The sequence below is a fragment of the Lagopus muta genome, chromosome 9 (assembly GCF_023343835.1).
Source record: "Lagopus muta isolate bLagMut1 chromosome 9, bLagMut1 primary, whole genome shotgun sequence".
Classification (NCBI taxonomy): domain Eukaryota; kingdom Metazoa; phylum Chordata; class Aves; order Galliformes; family Phasianidae; genus Lagopus; species Lagopus muta.
The window spans coordinates 22,819,507-22,832,608 of NC_064441.1; the positions used below are offsets into that span (position 1 = coordinate 22,819,507).

Consider the following 13,102-nt stretch of genomic DNA (forward strand, 5'->3'; position numbering starts at 1 on the left):
TGTCACTTAAAGAACCACTGTGATCAGTGAAAAGCAAAAAACGATAATGTATGACATAAATGCTCTTGGCTACTTGTGATATAAGCACTTCTGATACAATGCTAGTCAATGTGCAAGATACATTTTAGGGAATGTTCCTTATATGTACAGACCTGTCTTTACCCCCGTAGAGAGAGATGAAAAAAGCATATGTATCAATTAATTCTTGCTTAAAAACTGGGCTGAAATCCTCTTGAACGCATCAGTTATGAAATCTTGACTCTAATTTTAGCTAAACACTATAATCTGTTTAATGTGAAGAGGCCCATTCAGCAACACAAGGACTTTCCAAACTCGTTTCCTACACAGTATCTCACATTAATGTGCTTCAGCTTCTTTCACTTGAACAGGTCTTGTTTTAAACTAATCGTGTGCAGTACTGAATGAGAATGGCTCAATAAATTTGGGCAAAAAGGCTCATCTAACATTAAAAACTAGACTGCACACAGCACCCAGCAGGACAATATTAAGACACATAGCCTTAGAGATTCAAACTGAAACATAATCATACATGGTGCAGTCCTGGTAACAAAAGGAAATAGGAATATATTAAATAGGCATGTGACTTAAGAGATGAAAGAGATATGAATCTCATAGCCAGATACCCATAAACAGAGCCTCTGAAGTAAATGCAGCTGCACATTATTATCTATATTGCTCTACCAGGCTCTGACAGACATCTGTACCTCAGAAGGTTCATTATGGAGTGAAAGAACAGAATCACAGTTCTTTACACAATGACCAAGTATCTGATCTGCTCCAGGACAGGGCATAGCATTTGCAACAGGCAAACCAGAAAAAAATGCAAGGTTGAAAATGAGCTGCCAATTTACAGAGTGCAAGCAAACTGCAAAGCAAGTGCAATTCATAGGAGGTGTCAGCAAAGTTGCCTTAAAATGTAGTCTGTAGATTCTCCAGCTGCTCTCTGCCTGGCCAGTCTCCATGGTCTAACTCAGAGAGGTGTAAAAAGCTGCTTGAAAACTAGAGGGAAATGCTTGGCGCAGAGCCTCAGAAAAGACAGCTGGACGTTGTCATGCACTGGCACATTGCAGCCATACACACTTTTGTCCGTCTGTGTTGGCTTTTCTCCCTGATGCATCCATAGCCATGAAGGAGAACAGTGACACAGGAACTTTCCAAACCTTTCACGTGCATCTGATGGAACTGCCTAAATAGCAGTCAAACACTGAGAGATGACTCCATGTCCACAGCAATTCCACCTTATTTGCTAAGAAGATACATCACTATCAAGAGGAAAATATAGGTTGATTCTACTCAAGTGCATGACAGCAGCAGCAAGCAGACTTTCCAACACTGGCAAAGTACTACAGGAAGGTTGTAGCTACACAATAAACATCCAGAAAGCAGTGGCTGCATACAACTCATAACTGTGAGGTAAAGCTACAGCAATGGTCTCAGACTGCTGTGTTATTTTACATTAAGGTTACACAGACAAGTTCAAAAGTATTTCCAATTTAGACCTTTTCAATTACTGAGAATTACATGTGTCCCTGATATCAAAATAAGATTTATTTCATATATTCATCCAAAAAGGAACACTTCTTGTCTGATGAAGCCATTTTGTCTTGCTTTTACTAGTATAGTTTTTCCGTTTGATGGAAAATACTTTTTCATATGTAAATGCAACTGATCCTCAGGAAAAAAATCATAAGGTATCAGTAAAAATATTCTGCATTGCTCTTAAAAGCTGCACCACTTCTGATGCACATTATGAACGTATTTCATGACCAGTACTCTTCTTACAGAGTAAAAGTACATCATTGTGAAATGCATTGGTAGCAGCTGAATCCTCTGCAGTCTCTTCCCCTGTCCTGTGCCTATTAACAAAATGAATCAATGGACCTGCCTTACCCTGCCACTTGAACTTGTTCTGGTTTCGTCACTAGAACACAGGAGCTTACAGAATCATATAATCACAGAATCAGTGCTACCTCAGTCAAAAACTAGCTAACCAAACCCAGAATTCAAACACTTAGTTTTTCAGAGGTTTTTGTTTAGCAAGGTCGTGAGATTTCTCAAAAACAAAAAGTCCTCTGGGTGAGTTATTCCACACATACAACTTGTCCTGCTACAGCTCAGTACGAGGCTATCTGGATCACTGGCCTCCCTAAAAGCACAAAGATCTCAAAAGGACATGCACATTCCAGGTATTCAAGTTCCCACTATACAAGTGAGAAATGAAAAGGCCAAGCCGCCTTGCTGGAGTGTGGCAGTGTTTGAGCCTAACCCTGAAACCCCATCCCTATCCACAGGAATACTGACGGAGACTTAAGGCTGCAAATGCCAACATGTGTGTCTGAGTGATGACTCAGGATCTCAATTGTGAGAACGTACTATGTTCATAAGCATGAAAAATGTTATATTGCTTCAGTGAAGCCACAGTGATCAGTATCACCTGAGGAGCTGGTGATGGATGTGAGCACTAAAAGCACATTTCTGTGTGTGCAGACCAGGCTGTTTAACAGCACCAGTCACAACTGATCTGTTAAGGCTGCAAGGAGCAATGGTGTCCTTTCACAGTACATCTCCTCAGGTAGAAGTGCACTCTTCCCAAGGGCAGTGACAACGAATGCAAAACGTGGCATTTGTAATGATGGTTCAGTAGACTGGTGCAGCTCCCAAACTTCGGAAAGCAGTGGACAGACATTTTTGTACCTTTGGGAAACCTGATTTACACTGATAAGATTTGGAAAAGCCCTACTGAGTGATTAATAACCTTAGCATACTGAAAAATCGGAGCACAAAGTAGAAAATATTTCATGTTAGCACATGAATCTTTTTCTATTTCATCTCCTTGTTTCAATGTTAAAATTGAACACTTTTAGAAATCTTTTTTTTCACATTAGAGCCAACTCCTTCACACCTGGGTGTGTTGGTGGATCTGATTACACTTCTACACCTGCCAATGAAAACTTACAGCACAATTAGAAAAAAAAAGCAACAACGAAGGCCCCACCTCTGCAAATATAATTAGACATGTTCACTAATGCTATCTGACAACACGGCAAGCACAGTGGGTCTTTGTCTGGTTGTGTGTTGTGTTGTCCTGCATTGTCGCCACTTTACATACAATGGCACTCAGTAATACTGACACATAGCAGCTTCTTTGAATCAAGATGTCCTTCACTATCAAGACTTTCAATGAAATGCCTGAAGCTGATTAGTAAGTCATTGGTTTCTTCTTCTGAATGATGTCAGTGGCTGTGTAACTCTAAGTATCAAAAGAGATGCTCTACAAAAAAAAAAGATAAATGTTTTATGTTCAATCTTATAAAACTGTACACAGTAACAGTCTACAACATGAAAATGGCCATTAAGTTGTTGTAACAGTTATGAAATGCAGCAAGTATAACAATTCTAACGTTTCACTTACTTATCATTAATCACTGAATTCATACAGTTGTGTTTATATATATTCAATGGTACTGTAAACATAGCTGTTGGAAAACACACATTGACACTCAACCCATTAGAAGTTTAGTACTTTCCATTTGAAAAGTTACAATATATCAAGATATGAAGGATTAAAAAAAAAGAAGCCTTGAAATATAATGCACATTTTGTCATTTTCTAGGATAGAAATTGAGATGCGATAGAGAATATTCCAGATTTGACTATTTTACATTTACACCTATAGTGATAGAAAACTTTAAACATTAAATGTAATTAAATAATACAGAGTTTATGAAACAGTTGATTTCAGAGATTCACAATGCCCAAAATCTTGGTTGTGTATAACAGGAGCTCCCATTAACTTACACCTCTCAGTCTTTTATGGAAAATTTAAGTTATTTTCTCTTTAACAACATGCCGACAAACTGAATTTTAACTGAACGATCTCCCCTCCCCACCCTCCCCCCCACTGTACAAAACGGCATTCAACTGAAGAAGATGCTATTATGCTTGTATTTCCTGTTGCTGGACGTGCATCCCATAGGCCTTCAGCATATGTTTGAGCATTTGGTGATTCCATTTCGTGGGGCAGGGAAACTCACTCTCGATGTTGCTCTCAGTAAACAAAGTGTTCCTAATTTTTGCAATTGTTAAGGCAGCTATGCTGATATATTAAACATGCCATGTGCTTTTGTGTGGCTTCCTACAATCTAAAGAGTAGCAGTGAAAAGAAATTTCAGACATGCTTTGATCTTCTCGACCATTGAGGAATTTCATCCCGTTGGTCAAAGTACTTCACTTCAGCATGTTTTACAACTGCAGATGTAGATTATTAGCCGCTCACTGGAGAAACAATGCATGTATGGGCTTAGATTTGAAGACTGACCATTCCTTTAATTTATCAGAAAAAAACTTCAATACAACAGCCAATGTGATTCCAGTGAACGTAACTGAGAAGAACAGTAACACACGTACACAGTTCTCATGTTCTCAATTATTTCTATCCCATAACTAAAGCTACTTGAACTTCTGTCATCATTTTCTCTGCATCTTGGCTGAGCTTTGCCAGAAGCTATCTTCACTCTAGGTGAGGACACTTCCTATCTGCCAACTCCAGCACATTGTTTAATATTTATTCTAATATATCAAATAAAACAGATAGCTATTTAGCTTTGTTTTCTCTGGGTAAGGCTGCAGGTGTAGGTGACAGTGAACAGAAAGGCTTGTGCAGTGGCTGCAATTGTGTGCAGTTATGGGGGGCAAGGCCACAGAACTGCTAGTGCTGTTAAAACAACAAGTGAGGAACTCAGGGCTGCACTGCTTCCATTTCCAGTTACGCTGTGTTTAGAGGATGACTTGACAGTGCTTGTGGTGGTTGTGGTGACAATCTTTTTCACAGTTGGTTTTGGTTCATTTCTGTTTTCTGGATGGGTTTTCTTGTCCTTGAGTATATCTGAAAACATGAAAGTAAATGTAGGATTAATCACACATCTGGAACATGGAATGGGATACGTACTCTAGCCTGAATAACCAAACTATGTACAGAGTGACAGGATGCCTATATTAACATTTTAGTTGAACCCAGTGGCCACATCACTTTGCTAGGCACCCACTATTTTGCTCAGGAATTCCAGTCCAGCCTACTGGTAGACAAAGCATAAACCTGGCCACAGTTTAATCCCTTTAAAAATACCTTCATTTTCACCTATGATAGGAACTGGTTTATGCTAGGGTTGACCAGTTTTGTAACATGTCCCAGTGAAATACCTGTCAAGTTGTTAAGCTACCACAGGAGGAGAGTTGGAGAACATGTTGACTTAATTCATAAGCCAGGTTCCTAGCTGCTTTTTGCATTGCCTTTACTTTAAAGCAACACAGGACTTTCGGTATGGTAGAACGAACTGGCAAGAAAGGCTACTAACACAAAGAACTACATAGGTGTCTGATATGGCCTGTTCATCAGCGTGGACAAATAAAGTGGCCACAAAGAGAAAATGCTTTGAGTTTTGTTCCGTCATTTTCCCTAGTAAATACAAGTTTGTTTTTTTTTTGTTTGTTTGTTTTTTGTTTCACCACTAAGATACGGAACACTTGCATGTGTTTTATTTATTTATTTATTTTCCATCCCTCCACATGCATTTTGGGGCAGTTTGGGACACCTTGTATGTAAAGGATTAGATATGCAAGAAACTAGTATCAGTAGTCTGTTCTTGCAAAAACACAGACTTTTCAAATGAGAAAACAATTGATAAAAGTCTCCAGTTATCTTTGCAAGCATCACTGCGATCTTACTGCCATTGAGTCCTTCTCTGGCATTGTGCAAAAAATCAGCACTTCCTCTAATGATGACATGATCTGCAAAAGCATAACCTAAGTGTCTGGCATATAACCGAATTCTTACCTGCAAGAACTGATAAATTAACAATAATTGTTCAGGTCCAAGCTATAATTTTTATTTATATTTATTTTTTTGTGATACTAATGAATGCAATGCACATACACACATAAAGCAAAAAGTGTAATTTTGTCATGCAAATTCAACAACAGCCCGATCTCATAATTAAAAAACAAACAAATAGAACCCCCCTCTGAATCAGAGAAGCAAGTTTTTGGTAGAAACTAGAAAGGCAGAAAGTATTCCAGACATGTAAATGCAATCTGAGATCATTGTCTGCATATCAGTAGTTCTGACCAACCATCAATAAACCCACTTGATAATAAAAATGAGCTATTGTATTAGGAAAGCACACGTTGTTCTTGCCAGTATAAACAGTAAAAGAAATGCAACAAATTCTTCCATTTTATCATAATGTCAAGCAGCTGAACACCACACAGCCTTTTGCTCACTGCTTCCCCTTCCCCAGTGTTCCATATATACATGGAAATATAAATATATTTATTTATAAAGAAAGTGCTCAAGCTTCTCACTCTTGGTCACCATTTGCTGACCAATGCCCAGCCAGTCCCTAATCAGAGGCAGCCCTCTCAGTCAACTCACCCCAGTTTCATAGTTTTTCCACGTGCCACCATACAGTATGGAATATCCCTGAGGGCAGCTGTCCCAGCTCTGTCCCCTCACAGCTCCTCACTGGCAGGGCAGCACACGAAGCTGAAAACTGAAGTGCCCTCAGCTCTGTGCAGCACTGCTCAGCAACAACTAAAAGATTGCTGTTACCCACACTGTTTTTCTCCTAAAGCCACAACGTGGCACCACACCAGATGCTATGAATCATCCTTTGCCCAGCTGAAACCTGGATCAACAGTGACCCAGAGGATCCTGTGATTTCTACACCTGATTCAAGGCTTACTGCAGAGAAGGGACACAGCTGGCAAGGAATGCAGTTTGCCATTCTGTTCCAAATTGCTATGGCAAAATGTTCCTCAATTCCAGCTTGCAATGGAGCTAACAGAAGGGGGGAGGAGAAAAAGCACGCTGTAAATATTTAGGAAATACCAGTATTCTGAGGACACTTTAAGAAAAAAGGACAACCTTCAGACTGTCATTAAAGTAAATTAAGGATAAATCATGGGAGTAGGTGTGCTCTGACACTGCCTAGACTCCTTTCCATCACTGTCATTCTCCTTTCTGACTGTGGGAAACGCGCTGCTTCTCTGCTGCCTCTTATATCATCTCAGTCTGCTGACTTCAGCTCTCTGGGGCCAGCTGATTAAATTAAGACCTCACTCAGGTAAATCTATTCCCCTCTTTCACTTGGCCATGTCCAGCATTGTAACTTGATTGGCCTCTATAAATCCGGCAGACTGAAATGTATTAATTCATTTATTTTCTTAATATTGACCTAACCAAAAAATCTAAGGTAAGATTTAATGCTATCAGAGAAGCCGTTGGTTTTTAAAAGCTTTCCTCTCAGTGATTGCTTAATGCACTACATAACAAGCATTAAATAATACATTAGAAAATTCTGCCTTTATCCTTTACATGGAAGGGACTTAACTCTGAATTCTCTCTTTGTCTTTACAGCAGAGTGCTTCTCTGATGGACAATTCTGACGTAGGACTCTAATTAGCAATCTGCTTAAAAATAAATAAATAAGAATAGCCCTAGTCCTAACCCAATTCAGCATCTTTTTCAATACCATATTCAGTTTTTAAGTCACAGATTTCAGCAAAGATTTCATGTCCTTTTCCAGTTTGTTAAGAGTTCCAGCTGCTTACTCACTCCAGGCTTTTGTCTGAGATACTCAGAGTTAAATGAGTTTTTCTCTCAAACCTTTTTCTCAGAGTCAGGGCTGGTTACATTCAGTCTACTACTGACATTCAAAAGGAAAAAAGATAGTATGGTAATTAAAGTGTCAGTGTGAAGAGTAGCACAGAAATGAAACTCCAGTCTCAACAAAGTGAACCCCAGATGGTTCAATACCCAAGAATCAACCCCACAAATCATGACTTCATAAAACAGAAGCCCCAGCTTCAGTCTGTTCTGTTTACCTTCTGCATTTTGAAGCTTTGTGCTTCCCAAGTAAAAGCTCTCTCCACTGCTGGGAGATTTCTTACCATCATCACCCCGTTTCTTTCCAGAAATGGAGTTTAAATCTTTGAAGACTAGCTAACCTTATATAGATGGCCTATGGACCTTGGTATGTGAACTTCATTCTACACTTACTTTTCTCATGTGATATATTCACAATTTACGTTAATAGAAGCATATACTTCTAATAACATGTGTTTTAAGATCTGTACTACACTACGCAGCAATCACAACACAGCACCTGTGCTTTCCCTTATCCAGGCTTCAAGCATGAACACTCAAATCCTGCCAGAAGGGATACTCAGTGCTGGCAGCTGGCTGCCCAGCAGCCCCCATGAACAGCCACCCAGGACCCCTGCCAGGGCCTAAGTCTGCTGTGGTCAGCGAAGATGGCCCCAAGTTCCCTTAGGCACCAGGACCACTGTGAGTGCAGAGCGCAGCTCTGTGAGTCCAAGGGACTGAGTCCCATTCCTTAACTGATCTTTCATCTGCATTAACTGTAGTTAAATTCACTGCTTGACAACATTAACAAAACACATAATTAAAATTACTTGACCTCAGTGTTTAGAGCATTTAGGATTATTTTCACCTCAACAGTGCAACTGCAGATTGCTACCCAGTAATGCATGTGCTGGCTCTGAACTTCTCACAAATACTTCTGTGAATCAATGCCATTCCTCAAAGAGACCAGCCAGGATAAAAGGGAGACAAACCTGTCATTGCCATCCAATTTAGGTGTGGGAAACCTCCCCTGCAGTGAGGACTGAGTACACCTTCCAAACACATTTGGTGAGTCACACACTACAGCACATCTTAATCTCAGCCAGTCATGATACAGTGGAAAAATCATGTGGGTATTATTTTTTTAGGTTATTACCAAGTTAGCTGACACGAGGTCAGCAATATTGGCAGCCCAGACGTTAGTTACGCCTCTCTAGCCTAAACCTTTTGCAGTTGGCTGCCCTGGCACTGGTAGGAATTATCAAACTATTGATTGGTGCACTCATACGCTATTGCTCGCTAATGAACAGCATCAGTAAAGCCTACTTAAACATCTGTAGAGGCTTCCTGTTGTCCTGCCAAGGAACAAATAAGCTCATCAGCTTAAAAAGAAAGGAAAAAACTTCTCTGATTTTGGCCTTCTCTTGATTTGACTGGAGCTCGGTCCTCTCTGTGATTGCAAATGGTCAGTGTGACGAAGTCTTCTTCCCTAAAAGAAGGGGACAGACTCTTTAGCAGGGTCTGTGGTGACAGGACAAGGGGAAAAGGATTCAATCTCAGGGAGGTAGGTTTAGGGTGGATATATAGAAAAAAGTGTTTTACAGTGAGGGCGGTGAGGCTCTGAACAGGTTACACAGTGTTGTGGTGGGTGCCCCATCCATGGAGACTTTCAAGGCCAGGCTGATCAAACCCTGGGCAACCTGATCCAGCTGTGGTGTCCCTGTGCAGTGCAGGGCACTTGGGCTAGATGGCTTTCAGAGGTTCCTTCCAACTCTAAGGATTCTATGACTATGATTCTAATTACATCAAGCCAGACTCATACATTTCTTCCCAGACTTTCCTGCAAACACTCTGCTTTGAAAAGACTGAATGTCAGCATCTACGATGACAAATTAATTCCTGGTTTGAATGTCTCCTGATGGTTACAATGAGACACGGGTCGAAAGTGAACTGGTCAGTCCTTACTTCACTCCCAACCTTGTAGCTCTGCTGCTTGATTTCACTTTGATCATAGGCTTGGTTTTGGCAGACAAGACTGGGAGAAAATTAAAACAAGGTGCAACTTGGTGGAACTGGTGCTTAAATTACAGTAGATGCTGCAGTGTTATTACTAGCTTTTTATCACCTCTGGTAGCAAAAGCTGAAATTACTTCTACGTATTCAAAGGAAGGAACTCTGAAATTGCAAAACAATGCTGTCACCATAAAATGTAACAGCAATTTCCAAATAATCTATTATCCTGACATTAAGATCAGCACTAATTATTTCCAGTTACAGCTGCAGCAGACATGGAAACTGGAACACTGTGGAAATGGGAATGTGAGAACTCCCAGCATGTGATGAACTCATGATACAACTGTCAAAACGTGGGATTTGCCACTGTCTGCTACATAACACGAGTGAAGATTATGCAGGTCAATCAGTCTGTTTAGTTTTAGCTCTGCAGTCATTCTGTTTCTCTTTTTAAGGAGACTGGAAGAGAAGTGGGATCTGTGGCAGATCACTTCCTCCCTGTAGGACAGCAAGTGAATTACTTTATTTCTCAAACACTTTGTGCATTCTGAGTTTAAATTCTCCAGGGTAAGAAGAACCTTCGCCACCCTCCTCAAAAAATAACACTGCCTGGGACTTTCAGGAGCTACAGTTATAAAAAAGAGTCAAAGGTAAGAATGAAAAAAAAAATACAATAAAGAAGAGTCAGGAACAACTGCAAGACAATTTGAGGTGTCAGATGCCTGGAAGCCACACTTAGATTAAGTGGCAACTCCCTCCCCATTCACAAACGATCTGTTGTCTATATATATGGAAATCCAAAATATAAATAAATGAAAATAAATCTTAGCTGTACTAGTGTAAGAAACCCATCACTATATTTGCTTGGCTTTTGATATACAGCTACCATAGCAAACCCTGCACGATTTTCATGAGCCATAATAATATGTATGCTTTGTTCTGAGGGCTGAAAAGTAAACCTGCATATATAAGTGCCTCAGCCCCTAAAATGGTATATGTCAAAACAGAACACTCCATCTTTTTCTAGAGAAGAAATAATCTAACCTAACAAACCTTGTGTGATTCAGCAATAGTTCCATTAATCTGTCAGTCACTGGCAAGAAAAGGTTTCGTCATTTTGTTTGTATTAATATAAGACTTATTCAAATGCAGACAAGCTGAAAGTATAGGCTTAAAACATGTCAAACATCTTTTACATTTCCTGGAAACATCTGTTTTTAGTCTAGTCCCAGGCACATGTTTGTGGTTGTATGCTTAAGCTTGTTTCGCTTGCCAGATACCTCATACATACTGCAGCACAGCTGACATGATATCCTCAGACACAGCATGGAAGTATCTGTGAAACATGATGTTCCCAGTAAATCTGTTGAACTTTTATCATAACTTTCTTGTAATGAAAGAAACAACTAAAAAGCTCTGTGACAGCTTTCTGCCATCACTGTGTGGTGCAATTAATTAGTTATGTTTAGAAATTCTGTACATGCCTCACTGGTAATATCCAGAAGACGCAGAGTGATCCTGATACTGCATGCCTCATGTGCTCAAAACTCCTATTAAACTTAATGGGAGTTTGGGGGGATACGAGGAATGCAGGACTGACCTTTATAGCTGAAGATGAATGTGCACTCTAGACTTCAAAGATTAGGTACCCCTGCCAGTCTGGAGTGTGCAAGTGATCAGCACGCCAAGTGCCGAAGGCATCTGCTAAATATCACGCCACAGCTCAAAGCTGTGTAATTAAGAAAAATATAAACTGGCTCAAGGAAGAAAAATATTAGTAATAATTGAAAATGCTTTGGCTGTTGCTTTTGTCCTGATGATCTCATTAGTTCTGGTTACAGAAACAGTTCTCACACTGGCTGATGCGGGGCGTGCTTTGTGTTCTCATTCTGCCCACATCTTTCCCAGTCGACTTTTATTGCTCAATACAAAGGTCAAATTGAAGGCTTAATTAAATTGTATATGAGGAAAACATAAACTTATTTTGAAAGGGAGTGCAAAACATTTAAAGCCATCCCAGCTCCTCTCCCCCAGACAACTCCTCTTCTTGAGAAAAGAAAGAGTATGTATTGTAGGAGCTCTTTCCCTTAAGGGGAAACTGCATCTTTACCTGCTTTAAAATTTACATGTAACAAATATCCAGCCTTTTCATAAGCTGCTAATTGCATCTGCAATTGACATTTATAACTGTAATTTTAATTTAGGTCTACAGCTCTAAGCAGACAAAGCTCCATTTTACAAAAAGGTTGGATATGATCTTACACTTACAGCAAAGTAAGTTCAACTTACAGCAAGGATCTGAACATAACAGCTTAACTTGAAGCAAAGTTGATGCCACCAGAATAAATATATTACCCACCAGCATATGTCACTCCGCCCCAAGGCCTATATCTGAACAGCAGCTTCTCCCTCTGCTGAAAACATGAATCAGACAAGCACCCTTGACCGTTTCTCCAAGCCCAAGATGAGGAAGAGTCACACGGCTTGAGAGGAAGACCAGGTTTGAGAGTACTACAGCCGGTGCACGAGCCACACCAATGCACCGAGAACTCTGTGCATGGCAGCATGGCTGCCAGAGCCAAGTATTTCTGCACCACTGAGGTTCTCAGAGCATCCTCTCTGCAGTTGTTGCACGACAGGGGCACAGTTCCCCAGGTGCTTCTGTTCTCCTGCCCAGAAGCCACGATGTTCCTGCTGCTGATCGTGCACCCAGGCCCAGGGAGCTGAGAGCTCTTTGGCACTGGGTGGAGGTGGAGGAAGGACATCAGTGCTCCTCTCGGCCAGCCCTCATCAGCAAGGGCCTGCGGGTCACACCAGAAGGTATGAGAGCAGACTACCATCAGCAAACAAGGACAGCAGTTGAAATCATGGTGGAAGGCAACTGGGTTCAAATCCTTCTCGTGGCTGATTCAGGAGGGGTGCGCGAACCCAGGCCTCCTTTGCATCATCCAGTCAGATAAGGGGTCTGAGACTGAAACAGGCTCTGCAACATTATCATGAGCTCTCTGCACCTAGGTCTACCCTAGGGCAAACTGGACCAAAATATACTGGAAGGAATTATTCAAATTAAGTACCAGTATACAAATTAGGTAAGCAAAAAGAAGAGACACGAGGAATTGGTCTCTGCTGCTGAGTGAGGTCTGTAACTCCCTCCCCAAGAGATGCTGTGGAGGGCAGGGAGATGAGATCCATGCTCTCTAATTTCAGCATCAGCAGATGTATTTGTAAGGAATGGGAAGCGGAAAGTAAACCATGGAATCCCCCTCCCACCAAAGAGCTTGGTGACTCAAGGTCTTTCAGCTCATAGTTGCTTTTGCGAGGCAGGTCAACACGTACATTTTAAGCAGCCCAACTAAGTCCCAGAACATAATAACCAGAAACAAGGCACTAACTTCCAGCAAGACAACTGCAAAAAGCCAACTGCAA

The 13,102-nt window shown here is 40.7% G+C and overlaps 1 protein-coding gene across 3 annotated transcripts in view; it reads right to left on the minus strand.

Moving 5' to 3' along the window:
- Window positions 1–3,303: 3,303 nt before the first annotated feature.
- LOC125697650 (glypican-5-like) overlaps window positions 3,304–13,102 on the minus strand; it is a 362,732-nt gene continuing 352,933 nt past the window's right edge. For 2 of the 3 annotated variants that reach the window (XM_048955124.1, XM_048955123.1), the window contains one exon: window positions 3,304–4,906. In XM_048955124.1, the coding sequence (XP_048811081.1) occupies window positions 4,704–4,906 (203 nt within the window). In that variant the 3' untranslated portion in view covers window positions 3,304–4,703. The remainder of the gene's footprint in view (window positions 4,907–13,102) is intronic. The other variant, XM_048955125.1, reaches the window with a different exon arrangement.